Genomic DNA, 15,982 nt, shown 5'->3' on the forward strand with positions numbered 1-15,982 from the left:
CCATTTACGGAAGTAACGTTTTTTTATGTTACGCAAACAAACAATTTGAGTGAGAGTTTTGTGTGTGTGTGTGTGTGTGTGTGTGTGTGTGTGTGTGTGTGTGTGGGGGGGGGGGGGGGGGGGTATTCTACGTAACTGAGGAGGCACATTATCTGATAACCTCAAAAAGATGATTACAGTGTAAGAGACACAGGACAACACTTATGCAAACACCACACAAAATACTTATGTGCATATTTGCATTTGATGAATAAGAAAAAAAATCTTTCAACTCATCATGCTAAATATGGAAAAAAAGTAACTGTTGCAGTGTTTCATTATTTAAATAATGAATGAGAGCTGCAGGCTTTCCAAGAACATCGATTATGACGTATAAAATTGACTCAAACATTCCTGCTTCCCAGGCAGTTATCAGTTCTGGTTACATCAGCAGTTTTCATTAAGTAATAAACCTTTACTAGATAATAAACAAGTCTCTGATAAATATTTTGATGCCTATTATGTACATATATCATACATAAAATGCATCTACAGCTTGTGGTCTAGTGGCTAGTGTTGCTGCGTCTGGAGGATCACGGGGACCTGGGTTCGATTCCCAGCTGGGTTGGGGATCTTCTCTGCCCGGGGCTGGGTGTTTGTATTGTCCTCACCATTTCTTCATCATCTTTTTTGATAGTGGCTAGATTGGGCGGCAAAAAGAAAAAAAAATTGGCTGTGTAAAAATTGGGACTTTGTATGGGCGCTGATGACAGTGCAGTTGAGCACCCCATAAACCAATCATCATCATCATCATCATCATCATAGATAAAGTGTGAAATGCAAGTGAGTATCATATACATACGAGTAACTTTTATAGCTTAAACATTATTTCCCAAATGTTTCATTTTCCCGCATTTTACACCTTTTTTGAAGTCACTTGAAAAATGTAAAAGCTGGGCTTCAGTATACTTCTTTTAGTCTGTTTTCTTCATTTATGTTAAGGTCTCCTTTTTTTCAATTTTGGACATTGTGAAGCCATTTAAACTAAGCCAGTGCATAGGGTTTCATTGGTTTTCCACTTAACACTTTTGCTTTCCCAAAACTTGCCATTGTTTCACATTTTTCCTTCTTTTCCATCACCCAGTAATTCTTCTTTTCATTACATATCTATCTTTTTCCTCCAGTCCTCTTGTTACTTTTTTACTGCTACAGAGATGATGCAATATTTGTGTGATGGTTCTGCTGAGTTAGCCCCTCTTCTAACTGTAATCTGCCATAGAGCCCTCGAACAAAAAAACCATACCCAGTAGTTGGAAGAAAGCACAGATCACAGCCATCTACAGTAAGCGTGGGAGAAGTGATTCACAAAACTACCCCCCACCCCCCAGGGGACTCACAACTCTTTGGCGGGTTTGTGCTTGGCTACCATGGGGCCCCAGCCTTTGCAGCATTTTCTCCCTTACATGCTGCATGTCCATCCTCTTGCTATTCTTTTTCCCCTCCCTTGGGGAACATGTCTGGGGTGTTATTGAGAATGTTCTGCATTGTCTGTCACTACTGACATAAGAACAATCTCACCTTTGTTTTTCCCTTCTTTTTCCTTTCTTTGTTTCCCTTCTTTGTTCCTCCACTTCGGCATTTGAGGTTCCTCTTTTTCTTCCTCTCGGTGCGCTCCTGAAGGCCAGCCCACACGTCTGATGCGTAAGAGGTGACTGGGTAATGCGTAATTCCCAGCCCCAGGTTAACATGCAGGATTTGCACGCACTCCCTGGTACAGGCCAAGCCCAGGGAGGGGTGATTGCCTGTGCTGCAACCTTCCCAAATTGCCGATTGGTCCCTCTGTCAGGTGTGACTTGAGGCGTGACTTGAGGCGTGACTTGAGGCGTGACTTGAGGCGTGACTTGAGGCGTGACTTGAGGCGTGACTTGAGGCGTGACTTGAGGTGTGACTTGAGGTGTGAACAATCACCTAAGGCGGGTGCGCCCCCTTGTGAAGGGGGCCCTCCAGTTGGAAGGAGCGCACCATCGGAGACATACAATCATGGGGGACTTTCTCGCAGTGAGTCAATTGTCTTCCCAGTCAACGTCTACAATATGTAAACGTAATGAGGCTAATAATTCAAAGACCCTTCCTGCTGCACCACAGTTCCTCAGGGTCTCTCATATTGAAGATGGTCAGTCCTTCACCACAGTAAATTTGTTTATCATCCAGAAAGGTATTGATGCAATTGCCGGCCCTGTGAAATCCTGCTCTCCTTTACAGAACAGCACTTTGCTTTTGGAGACTACTTCTGATTCTCAAGCACAACAACTGCTTGCGGCCTTGCTTCTCCATGGCTACCCTGTTCATGTCGAGGCCCATAGAACTTTGAATTCTTCCTGTGGTGTAATTTACACCAGGCTGCTCGACTGTCTAACCGAGGCTGAAATCCAATCTTACCTGTCTAATCAGGGTGTCATTGCCATCCATCATGTAATGAAAAAGGTAGATTCTTCACTGGTGCCCATCCACACACTCTTTCTCACCTTTGATATAGTGGTGCTTCCGTCCAAGATCAGAGCAGGCTATGAAATTATCACACTCCAGCCGTACATTCTGAACCTGATGCACTGCTACCAGCATCATCATTTCAACCACACTACAATGTCTTGTCAGCACCCAGCCAAATATATAACCTGCAATAGGGATGCGCACAAGGGCGATTGTCCACCTCCTCCCCGCTCTGTCAACTCCAGTGGCAGCCATGCTCCCGCCTCTCGAGATTTTCCCATGTATCTTGATGAGTGGGGTGTCCAGGAGGTCTGGGTAAAGCAAAAAGTGCCTTACCCAGTCACTCACAAATTATTGGCTAGTCACAAACCCTGCGTTCTCTCATCTGGCACCTATAGTTCTGTTCTTGTTACCCCTCGCTCCATGAAGGAAATGGCCACGCAGACATGTGACCTCCAATTCAGCTCTGAGGTTGTGAAATCGCCCAGTGTCAAGGTAGCATTGCCATCCCCCTTCCAGCTGTGCAACAAGCTACCAAACTCTCGCCTCGAGGGGTGAAGCTACCAGCTACACAACCAGTAGGCCAGAAAGGACAGGAGGAGTACTCCCGTGAAGACTTCCTCTGTCCCTCCAGCCAAACAACACCAGAGTCTTCCTCTAGCCGGAAAGGCTTGAAGTCCACCAAAGGCAAATGGTCTTCTCCTTCGCCGACTCGAAGATCCCCTTCGACGGTGTTGTCACGTGATATCTTAGCCGGACCAGCCTCTGTGTCGCTGGTGCACACCACCAGCTGGTTTTCGATGTCGGACTCCACAGATCGACCCTACAAGCAAGCCGATGCTTCTGTGGATCCCATGGAGCAGGATCCTCCTGCTTCTGTGCCCCGTAGTAGTGACTCTTCTCTGGCTCTCACTTGGCAGCTCCTGAGGTGACACCCCTACATCTTGTCCTAATCATGACTGTCCTCCAATGGAACGTTCGTGGCCTTCACTCCCACAAAGAGGATTTACGGCTGCTTTTAGCATCGCAGTATCCCCTTGTACTCTGCCTATAGGAAACAAAATTGCGCCCTCACAAATGCTGTGAGCTTTCACATTTCTACTGATTCGTTTTTACTCTCCCCCCTGAAATCGGCATTCTATCTGATGGGGGCGTCATGCTGCTCATACGGGATGACATTCGTAGTCAACTCATCTCCCTGGCTACCCATCTTAAAGCTGTTGCAGTTCGCCTTTTCCCATCTGTACCATTTACGTCCCTCCATCATTTGATGTCACAAGGGCAGACTTCCTTCAGCTTATTGGGCAGTTACCTCCCCCATTTTTGCTACTTGGTGATTTTAATGCACATCATTCTCTTTGGCATTCTTCCAGGACCTTTCAGAGAGATGCCCTCTTGACTGACCTTCTTAACAAACTTAACCAATTCTGCCTTAACTCTGGAGCACCCACTTTCCTTTGCGACCGACTCTCTGCACACCTATTCCCCTTTGGACCTATCTTTCTGCACTGCCCAGCTTGCCCATAATCTTGAGTGGTCCGTTAGTTTTGACACCTACTCAAGCGACCATTTCCCGTGTGCTTTCTGTTTGTTGACTCCTACCCCATTGTCATGCACGCCCAAATGACAGCTTACTAAGGCTGACTGGCAACTTTACTCCTCCCTGGTGACCTTCAAAGAAAAAGATTTGCCCAGTTCTGATGACCAGGCGGAATATCTCACAAACGTTATCCTTACTTCTGCAGAATGTTCCATTCCTTGCACTGCCTCTTTACCACGTTGTGTCCCAGTCCCTTGGTGGACTGAGGCATGCCGTGACACAATTCGCACACGGAGACTTGCTCTCCACGTTTTTAACTGCCATCCTATGATGGCAAACTGCATTCATTATAAACAGATGCGTGCAAAGTGTCATGTTCTTTGGGATAGCAAAAGAGCTAGCTGGATTTCATTCACTAGTTCTTTTAACAGTTCCAGCCCTTCCTCTGTCGTATGGGCCAACCTCCAATGGCTCTCTGGGACCAAGATCCGTTTCCTAAATTCCGGCCTGACAGTAACTAAGATGTCATTGTTGACCCTATTGCTATCTCCATCACCTTGGGCTGCCATTTTGGGGAAGTTTCGATCTCTTCCCACCATCACCATGGCTTCCTCCATCGGAAGCAAATGGAGGAGACCTTTCTCTTTTCTGAATCGTGAGTGCTACAATGCCGCCTTTACTATGAGGAGGCTAGATCGTGCTCTCAGTTCATACCGATCCCCCACCCCAGGGCCAGACGCCATCCACATTCAGATGTTACAGCACCTTTCTCTTGCGGGCAAGCACTTTCTGCTTAACATGTACAACTGCGTCTGGGCAGAGGGCATATTTCCCGGACGCTGACATGAAGCCACTGTCATACCAATATCTAAGCCCAGTAAGGACAAAAACCTTCCTTCCAGCTACCGCCCCACCTCTCTTACCAGCTGCGTTTGCAAGGAGGAACGTATGATTCATGTCTGGCTGGTATGGTGGCTCGAGTCTCACAATTTACTGATGAATGCACAGTGTGGATTTTGAGTGCGGTTTTCTGCAGTTGATCACCTTGTTACTTTGTCCACCCATGTCATGAATGGTTTTCTGCAGAAATCCCAGACTGTGGCTGTATTTTTTTGATTTGGAGAAGGCCTGCGACACCTGCTGGAGAACTGGGATCTTCTGTACTCTTTACACATGGGGCTTCGGTGGCCACCTGCCCTGTTTCCTTCAGGCATTTTTAGAAGACCGAGTTTTCAAGGTGTGTTTGGGTTCTGCCTTGTCGAACACCTTTATCCAAAAAACGGTGTGTCTCAGGTTTCTGTCCAGAGCGTCGTCCTCTATGCTATCGCCATTAACCCTATAATGGCCTGTCTCCCCCCGAGCATCTCTGGCTCCCTTTTTCTAGGCGATTGTGCCATCTATCACAGTTCTCCATTTACCTGTCTCACTGAGTGGTGTCTTCAGCGATGTCTTTATCATCTTTACTCCTGGAGCATTGACAATGGCTTTCGCTTTGCCTCTGACAAAACAGTTTGTTTGAGTTTCTGGTGACACAGTTGGTTTCTCCCACCATCTTTACATCTTGGGCCTGGGGGGAAGTATCCTATGACTATAATCTCAGTGAGTCACAGTTATAGGTCAACATTTAAAAATACCTGGGTGTAACATTTTGTAGGGATATGAAATGGAATTATCACATAGGCTCAGTTGTGGGCAAGGCAGGGGTAGACTTTGGTTTATTGGTAGAATACTGTGGAAGTGCATTCAGTCTACAAAAGAGATTGCTTACAAATCACTTGTGTGACCCATTCTGGAAAACTGCTAAAGTGTGTGGGACCTGCACCAACTAGGAATAACAGGGGATATTGAACATATACAGAGAAGAGCAGCGTGAATGATTTCCCAACCCAGCTCCTGTGTAGTGTCTTTTGTCATGATCATAATCATCATCATCATCATCATCATTTAAGTCTGATTATGCCTTTCAGCGTTCAGTCTGGAGCATAGCCCCCTTATAAAATTCCTCCACGATCCCCTATTCAGTGCTAACATTGGTGCCTCTTCTGATGTTAAACCTATTACTTCAAAATCATTCTTAACCGAATCCAGGTACCTCCTCCTTGGTCTGCCCCGACTCCTCCTACCCTCTACTGCTGAACCCATGAGTCTCTTGGGTAACCTTGCTTCTCCCATGCGTGTAACATTACCCCACCATCTAAGCCTGTTCGCCCTGACTGCTACATCTATAGAGTTCATTCCCAGTTTTTCTTTGATTTCCTCATTGTGGACATCCTCTTGCCATTGTTCCCATCTACTAGTACCTGCAATCATCCTAGCTACTTTCAAATCCGTAACCTCAACCTTGTTGATAAGGTAACCTGAATCCACCCAGCTTTTGCTCCCATACAACAAAGTTGGTCGAAAGATTGAACGGTGCACAGATAACTTAGTCTTGGTATTGACTTCCTTCTTGCAGATGAGAGTAGATCGTAGCTGAGTGCTCACTGCATTAGCTTTGCTACACCTCGCTTCCAGTTCTTTCACTATGTTGCCATCCTGTGAGAATATGCATCCTAAGTACTTGAAACCGTCCATCTGTTCTAACTTTGTTCCTCCCATTTGGCACTCAATCCATTTATATTTCTTTCCCACTGACATTACTTTCGTTTTGGAGATGCTAATCTTCTTACCATAGTCCTTACATTTCTGATCTAGCTCTGAAATATTACTTTGCAAACTTTCAATCGAATCTGCCATCACAACTAAGTCATCCGCATATGCAAGACTGCTTATTTTGTGTTCACATATCTTAATCTCACCCAGCCAGTCTATTGTTTTCAACATATGATCCATAAATAATATGAACAACAGTGGAGACAGGTTGCAGCCTTGTCTTACCCCTGAAACTACTCTGAACCATGAACTCAATTTACCGTCAACTCTAACTGCTGCCTGACTATCCATGTAAAGACCTTTAATTGCTTGCAAAAGTTTGCCTCCTATTCCATAATCTCATAGAACAGACAATAACTTCCTCCTAGGAAACCGGTCATATACCTTTTCTAGATCTATAATGCATAAATACAATTCCCTGTTCCACTCATAACACTTCTCCATTATTTGCCGTAAGCTAAAGATCTGGTCCTGACAGCCTCTAAGAGGCCTAAACCCACAATGATTTTCATCCAATTGGTCCTCAACTAATACTCGCACTTTCCTTTCAACAATACCTGAGAAGATTTTACCCACAACGCTGATTAAAGAGATACCTCTGTAGTTGTTACAATCTTTCCTGTTTGCATGTTTAAAGATTGGTGTGATTACTGCTTTTGTCCAGTCTGATGGAACCTGTCCCGACTCCCAGGCCATTTCAATTATCCTGTGTAGTCATTTAAGACCTGACATTCCACTGTATTTGATGAGTTCCGACTTAATTTCATCCACCCCAGCTGCTTTATTGCACTGCAATCTATTGACCATTTTCTCCACTTCCTCAAATGTGATCCTATTTCCATCATCATTCCTATCCCATTCTACCTTGAAATCTGAAACATTACTGATCGTATTTTCACCTACATTGAGCAACTCCTCAAAATATTCCCTCCATCTGCCCAAGGCATCCACAGGATTCACCAGCAGTTTTCCTGACCTGTCCAAAATACTTGTCATTTCCTTCTTACCTCCCTTTCGAAGACTACTAATTACACTCCAGAATGGTTTTCCAGCAGCTTGACCCATAGTCTCCAAACTGTTTCCAAAGTCTTCCCAAGATTTCTTCTTGGATGCTGCAATTATCTGTTTGGCCTTGTTTCTTTCTTCAACATAACTTTCTCTGTCTACCTGAGTTCTAGTATGTAGCCATTTTTGATACGCCTTCTTTTTCCTTTTACAGGCTGCCTTGACTGTGTCATTCCACCAAACTGTTTGCTTCACCCTACTTTTACACACTACTGTTCCAAGACATTCCTTAGCCACTTCTAGTACTGTGTCCCTGTACCTTGTCCATTCCTTTTCCAATGACTGTAATTGACTACATTCAACTTACTGGTACCTTTCTGAGGTCGCTGTTATGTACTTGTGCCTGATTTCCTTATCCTGAAGTTTCTCCACTCTTATCCTCCTACATATGGACCTGACCTCCTGCACTTTCGGCCTCACAATCCCAATTTCACTGCAGATTAAATAATGATCAGTGTCATCAAAGAATCCCCTGAATACACGTGTGTCCCTCACAGCCTTTCTGAATTCCTGATCTGTTATTATATAGTCAATGACAGATCTGGTTCCCCTGCCTTCCCAAGTATACCGGTGAATGTTCTTATGTTTAAAAAAGGAGTTTGTGATTACTAAGCCCATACTGGCACGGAAATCCAAGCGTTTCTGATTACTAAGCCCATACTGGCACGGAAATCCAAGCGTTGTTTCCCGTTCCTGTTGGCCTCCACATCCTCTCCAACTTTACCCATAACTTTTTCATATCCTTCTGTTCGATTTCCAATCCATGAGCAGAACACTGTCCTTGTCCTTTACTCTAACAACTACATCACTGAGTGCCTCATAAAAACAATCCATCTTATCTTGATCTGTCCTTCACAATGCGAATATACTGACACAATCCTAATTTTCTTGCTAGACACTGTCAAATCTATCCACATCAGTCATTCGTTTACATACCTTATTGCAACTACGCTGGGTTCCATTTCTTTCCTGATGTAAAGCCCTACACCCCATTGTGCTACTCCTGCTTTGACTCCTGACAGGTAGACCTTGTATTCTCCCACTTCCTCTTCTTTCTCACCCCCTTACCCTAATGTCACTAACAGCTAAAACGTCCAGCCCCATCTTACTTGCAGTCTCTGCCAACTCTACCTTCTTCCCAGAGTAGCCCCCATTGATATTAATAGCTCCTCATCTCATTACTATTTGTTTGCCAAGTCGTATCTTAGAAGTCCTTGGTTTGTCAGTTAGAGGTGAGACTCCATCACCTCCAAAGGTCCAAGGCATTTTGCTCTAATTGTTGCCAGCATCATATTTAAAGTACCAGGGAAGCAGGTTGCTAGCCTTACTTGCCCCGAGTCCCATTGGGTTTTACCCCTAACGGTTGAGGGACTAACCGGTGGATTTGGTAGTCTTTGCCGTACGAGCACAAAGGTGACCACGACTCGGAATATGTCCGAGATGCGCAGCCTTATTCCAAAGTAACTGGTATCCCGACTGTCGGGACCACTTACTTGGCCACTCATATGTTGCCTGTGGTTCATGAACTGGGACATGACTACAGGAACCCACACCATGAACCAGTCTAGCAGAATTTGGGTGGGCATTATCGTGGTGGAGTGTCACTTCATTCAGTATTTCTGGTTGTTGTTCTTAGATTACATGTGCAAGACATTTCAGTTGTTGACAATAAATGTCGGCAGTGATGGTTACACCTCGAGGCAGCAGTTCATAGAACACCCACCATCGCTGTTCCAACTGATGCTTACTATTATCTTTTGTGGATGCATGCAGGTCTTTGTGCGAGGAATTGCTGCTTTGTTTGGAATCAACCATTCTTTTCTTCTCCTTATGTTAGCATAAAGACACCATTTCTCATCATTAGTAACGATTCAGGATAGGAATGGTTGGTCATGTTCACGAGCCAGTTGATGACCAGCATGCGGAGATGCACTTACGGCAACCACTGATTTTGGCTTAGACCCATACACCTAATTTTTGAACCTTCTCCACTGTATGCAAATGTCGCACCAGTTCATTACATTTGCCACTTTTTGAGTAAATTGTCACGGATCATTGTGGCTTAATGCGTTCAATCAATCTTCTTCAAACACCAAAAGTCTTCTGAACGTGGAGAGTATTGACGTCAAAAAAATCCTCCTTAAAACAGGAAAACAAAATTCAAACAGGAGAATGTTGGAAATGTTATGATTTTTCCACTTGGCACTCCATTTTGTAGCCTCCACAGCTCCACACCATATCACCAGATGGCAAAATGACAAAATTTTAACCCAAATAGCAACAATGAACAACAAATAAAAAAGACAGCCGATAAATAAACCTATAGCAACTGGAATACAGACATACAGAACAAAAAGTTAAGAATTTTGGCACCATCCTTGTGTGTGTGTGTGTGTGTGTGTGTGTGTGTGTGTGTGTGTGTGTGTGTGTGTTTTACCCCCATCTTCCTTTTCATTTTTAAATTTGTTATATTTTTTCCTTACTTAGTGTTATTCGACAGTATTACGAAAAGAGTAGATAGCTACTTAATAGAAAGATTTGTTGATTTACAGACAGGCATAATGAAATTGCTGTTCCACATTTGAGCTTTTGGCCAGAGCCTTCCTCAGAAAGGAAAACTCTAGCACATTAACACAGGTAGGCACACATGACCACTCTCTCTGGCTGGTCCGGCCCGAATGCCAATATTATTCATCTTTTTCATCTTGTGTGTACCTTCTTCTCAATCTATCTTCTGTGCTTTGAAGCTGACCAAGTACTTGTGTTGACACCCATGTTTGGTTGCCTTCTCCTGGTTACCTCATAGCTTAGGTTGTGAATGACTTGTATATACTCTCCCTCCTCTCTCCTCCATGATGAAGGAACAAGTTTACAAAAGTTAGATTTTATTTATTGTCAATGGTTTTGTGTGCCTGTTGGCTCTACTAAGCGAACATACGTGTGTCTTCGTATACTGCTCATAACAAATAGTGTGTGCTTCTTTTGGATACCATCCGTCCGGAGACCTAGTATTTATAGTATTTTGGAGCTACATCCCTTCAAAGAAGAATTTCCCCAATACCACAGGACAATATTTATTAAAACATTCTTTTCACAGACATCACTGCATGACAAAGAAGATTAATCAAAGCCAACCTCTGTCTGAACTGTACACAAGTGTATCACCACTCGCTTACTCTCCCAGCCACTGTGTTATCAGGTGCCAATATTGTGATATGGGCGCCCTCACCAGAGAATTTGGTATCACTATCAAACCACCTTACGAAGATTTATGTAGCGCACCAGATCTGTTAACTAACTAAAATTTTTGTCAATTTTACAATTTTCAGGAAGTTCGTTTATTGGGATAATAGGGATTTTATTAAAGCATTATTACATGTTGGTGTTCACAATAAATTTGAAGCATTTTTATATTTGACAGAATTCACACCATTGTAGTGTGATTGTGCGACAGTTAACAAGAATTGTGCGACAGTTAACAAGAATTGTGCGACAGTTAACAAGAATTGTGCGACAGTTAACAAGAATTGTGCGACAGTTAACAAGAATTTGTGTATTTTCAGGTGGAAGAAATTGCACGACTCACTCGGGAACTTGGAGAAACAAAAAGTCTTTCCAATAAACGAAATGAAGAACTTGCCAGGATCACCGAAGATCTTGGTGCGAGAGAGGCAATGCTCTCTGACCTTCGCAATAAAGAAATGCAGGTAAGATATTCTCTATGGTAATGTTCAACATTTTTATCTTATTTTGCTTAAGAGTGATTAAGGAATCAAATATTGAAAAACTCGTTGTCAGTATGTATGAAACAGAAGAAACAAAACTTAGGCTGGATTGTGCTGAAGTAAATAAAAAATGGCAGAGTGAGTTTTGTTAGCCGTAGGTGTTTCTGTAACAAGTAATGTTCTTGACTCATCTGTTACATAAAAATTAGTTGCAATGTGGGCGTATTAGCCAACTTTCTCAGTCATCTTAATGAACTTCTCCAGTTGAAACTTCAAACATTTTTACGAAGGACAGAATGCCAAATCACTTGTATAATGGACACATCCCTTGAATTTTTGTGTGAATTATTTCCATACCTTATATTGCACCAAATGCTAGTTGTCAACAGAACTGGTTTCCTAATCAAGTTCCAACAATGCTTTGGCTGTAGAACTTTGTTTTTCATAGTACCTACAGTATGGGTCCATGCTTGGAACAGTGATACACAGCATAGACATGTTGTGAAGTAAAATATTAATTACTCCTTCCACTATGCCGTATTAACATGAACTCTGACAACAGTACTTTTCAAACAACGCTGAAAGGCAGCTCTTAACTCCAGGGAAAATTTGAGCTCAACGTAAACATGAATAAGATGGAAAAATAAATTTTTTTACTAATTTCATTACTGAGATGAGAAAAAATACTACATACATAGCTATGTTCCAGCAAGAAGTTACGACGACAGCAGAGTTAAATTAAGCAAAAGGTAATTGAGTTAGTGTATAATTTGAAATTATGCTGGTCAGTTCTGTGTAGTCGGAAAGTCCACATACTCAAGATATTTTCACTGCATTCATAGCAGGGTGTTCAGTGAGATGATGCCAGACAGCTCCCTGGGACAAAGTCATTAATTAATAACGACTTGGAGAGATAGTAACTCAAAGGTTCAAGTGCATGTGGTGTCAACATTAGACACTGTGCTAGAGGTTGCGATAATCGATAGTGGTCCAGCACTTGCAACCTCTCTGGACTCCATGGCACTTGCAGTGCCGCCATATGGCATGGACAGAGACTTGCAGATCGCACCGGTCGAGTCATCTACAGGTCCTGAGCGAAGACAGATTAGAATAGCCTTCAGCTCGCTAGGTTCGCAGCCTCTAGTTCGCGCATGTATTACACATGTAATACCAGAATTGTGTTATCTTGCTTTTTGTATAATCTAGTTAATGTTTGTTAATGAGTCATTTGTATTCAAGAAAGATACTTGTTATGAGCTATGTTCCTGGAGTGCAGTAGCACGACAAAGTTAAGAAAAAGTTATTTACTAAAGTATTCCAGTACTAATTATTATAGAATGTTCCAGATTCCCTACAACCACCCCACTCGTGCTAGCCTCTGTCATCCCACTGCAAATCCCAGGGGTACCGATCGAAAAGCATCCTGCATTTGTGTGAGGTCATGACATACTTCTATCGACCTTCACATCAGTGTGTCTTATCATTGATACACTATGTGACCAAAAGTATCCGGACATCTGGCTGAAAATGACTTAAAAGTTCGTGGCACCCTCCTCCGGTAATGCTGGAATTTAGTATGGTGTTGGCCAACTCATAGCCTTCATGACAGCTTCCACTCTTGCAGGCATACATTCAATCAGGTGCCGGTAGGTTTCTTGGGGAATGGCAGCCCATTCTTCACAGAGTGCTGCACTGAGGAGAGGTATCGATGTCGGTCAGTGAGGCCTGGTGCAAAGTCGGTGTTCCAAAACATCCCAAAGGTGTTCTATAGGATTCAGGTCAGGACTCTTTGCAGACCAGTCCATTACAGGGATGTTATTGTTGTGTAACCACTCCGTCACAGGCTGTGCATTATGAACAGGTGCTCGATTGTGTTGAAAGATGCAGTCACCATCCTCGAATTACTCTTCAACAGTGGGAAGCAAGAAGGTGCTTAAAAAATTTGTGTAGGCCTGTGCTATGATAGTGCTAAGCAAAACAACAAGGGGTGCAAGCCCCCTCCATGAAAAACACAACCACAACATAATACCACTGCCTCCGAATTTTACTGTTGGCACTACACATGCTGGCAGATGACGTTCACCGGGCATTCACCATTCCCACACCCTGTCGTCGGATCGCCACATTGTGTACCATGATTAGTCACTCCACACAACATTTTTCCACTGTTCAATCATTCAATGTTTATGCTCCTTACACCAAGCGAGGCATCGTTTGGCATTACTGGCGTGGTGCGTGGCTTATGAGCAGCCGCTCGACTATGAAATCCCAAGTTTCTCACCTCCCTCCTAACTGTCATTAGTTGCAGTGGATCCTGATGCAGTATAGAATTCCTGTGTGATGGTCTGGATAGATGTCTGCCTATTACACATTATGACCCTCTTCAACTGTCAGTGGTCTCTGTCAGTCAACAGACGAAGTCAGCCTGTACGCTTTTGTGCTGTACATGTCCCTTCACATTTCCACTTCACTTTACTATCACATTGGATACAGTGTACATAGGGATGTTTAGGGTTGTGGAAATCTCATGTACAGACACATGACACAAGTGACACCCAATCACCTGACCACATTCGAAGTCCGTGAGTTCCGCGGACACCCCATTCTGCTCTCTCACGATGTCTGATGACTAGTGAGGTCGCTGATATGGAGTACCTGGCAGTAGGTGGTAGCACAATGCACCTAATATGAAAAGTGTATGCTTTTTGGGGGTGTCAAGATACTTTTGATCACACAGTGCTAACAAACATGGTAGGCTACATCAATAAAATTCTGAGAAATATCCCTATAGTATTAAAATCAGTTGATAAAAAAATCCTTCCATCAAGGCTTTAAAGCTGCAAGGGTCATTTTACAAGATGGTGGAGGTCACTTCCGACACGAGGTGCAGCAAACAACATCCATCTTTACTTCAGAGACTGTTGCTCATCTTATCCTTACATCATAGATTTTATGACTGAAGCTCAGTAATTCTGGGTGAGGCCCTCACAACAGCTGCTGGGTGGAACTTCTGCAATGACAGCGTCAGCTGCAATGGGAGTCTTGTACCTTCTTCATTGGACTGTGCCAGTGACCTCTGCAGACTGCCACTTCTGTCCCATATTTCGCAGTGACAACGTTCTGCCTCTGTCTACCTTCTCCGTGCTTCTGTTACAGGGTATCCAATCTCGTGTCTCTTCCACCACCTTTCTGCCTCCACCAAGAAGTGCCCTTCACTCTGATTTGTTAGGTTAATATTTTAAACTGTTGCACGCATCAATCCTCTATAGTAAAGTGGTTCCTGTCCCTTATTTTCCATAAAAGTTGCTCTTTTTATTCTCAAATAACATTTAGAAGTCTTATTTATCAATAAATGTAATAGTATAAGAATTTATGTAGTGTAAGAAAAAGTCTGTTGAGATTTACTCTCAGATTTTCTGATTGTAATAAACTTCTTGTCTGATGTTAGTGACACTTGCCGAACTGTTTCTTTGTGTGCTGTGTAAAAGACTGGGCTGTGTCCTACTTTGTATCCTTCAACAATGTTGCACAGTATTTCCAATATTTGGGGAAAAATTTTAGTATTCAGCAGATATGTTAACTACTATCAGGGTTTCAACTCTTCAAATGTTTATTCTTCTGAAATCTTTGAATCTGACATGCGAGCATAAATTACCATTTGATGAGGCTGTTGCCACTCTTGGAAATGTTGTGGGCTTACACGATGGTTACCTGGCAAAGCAAACGTTAAAATTTAAATATAATTTAAATAAGTTCATTGTATGAAGCTGACAAGGGATTGAATTGAAAATGAAGTAACTCTCTTCCAAAAGTAACTGGTCTTTTCTAACCTTTCAAATTCTGCTTACAGATGTAATCAGTTTATAATAATTTCTTTAGGTTCGCAAGATTGCAAAGAAATACAAGACTCAGTTTGAAGAGCTGAGCAAAACTATGGAAGAACAGAAGCAGAAATGGGATGATGAAAGGAAAAAAGCTGCATCTGAGCCTCTTCCACCAGAGACACAAGAACTTTATCGCACAGAAGGACGCAGAGAAATGGAACAGCTCATGTTAGAAGCTGAAACAAGACACACAGATGCAATTAAGGAACTGAATGATAAGGTAGGGGCCAGATGTAACATAGAATAAGCAGTTCAGTATTTGTGTTTATGAAGTGTTACTTAAGCTCAAAACTAGTCTGCAGCTCGTGGTATAGTGACTAGCATTGCTGCCTCTGGATCATGGGGTCCAGGATTTAGTTCCCAGCCGGGTTGGGGATTTTCTCTGCCTGGAGACTGGGTGTTTGTGTTGTCCTCATCATTTCATTGTCATCATCATCATCATTCGTGTAACGGGGTGGCAACAGGAAGGGCATCCGGTCACCCCTTAAATTAACCATGCCAAATTTGCCTATAACCATGCCGACCCTGCAAAACTGTTGGACAAAGGCACAAGAAAAAGAAGAAATAACTTAAGTTCAAAACTAAAATGCCATCTTTCTTTGTGCAGTTTTAGAAAACATCCTTGGCTACTTCCTATGTATAGTTAC

The 15,982-nt window shown here is 43.0% G+C and overlaps 1 protein-coding gene across 3 annotated transcripts in view; it reads left to right on the plus strand.

The window, feature by feature from the left end:
* The window catches only part of LOC124596478 (nucleoprotein TPR), a 278,178-nt gene that overhangs the window by 129,363 nt on the left and 132,833 nt on the right, over window positions 1-15,982 (plus strand). For all 3 annotated transcript variants that reach the window (XM_047135622.1, XM_047135620.1, XM_047135621.1), the window contains exons 20-21: window positions 11,290-11,433; window positions 15,331-15,555. In XM_047135622.1, the coding sequence (XP_046991578.1) occupies window positions 11,290-11,433; window positions 15,331-15,555 (369 nt within the window). The remainder of the gene's footprint in view (window positions 1-11,289; window positions 11,434-15,330; window positions 15,556-15,982) is intronic.

The sequence above is a fragment of the Schistocerca americana genome, chromosome 2, assembly GCF_021461395.2.
Source record: "Schistocerca americana isolate TAMUIC-IGC-003095 chromosome 2, iqSchAmer2.1, whole genome shotgun sequence".
Lineage (NCBI taxonomy): Eukaryota > Metazoa > Arthropoda > Insecta > Orthoptera > Acrididae > Schistocerca > Schistocerca americana.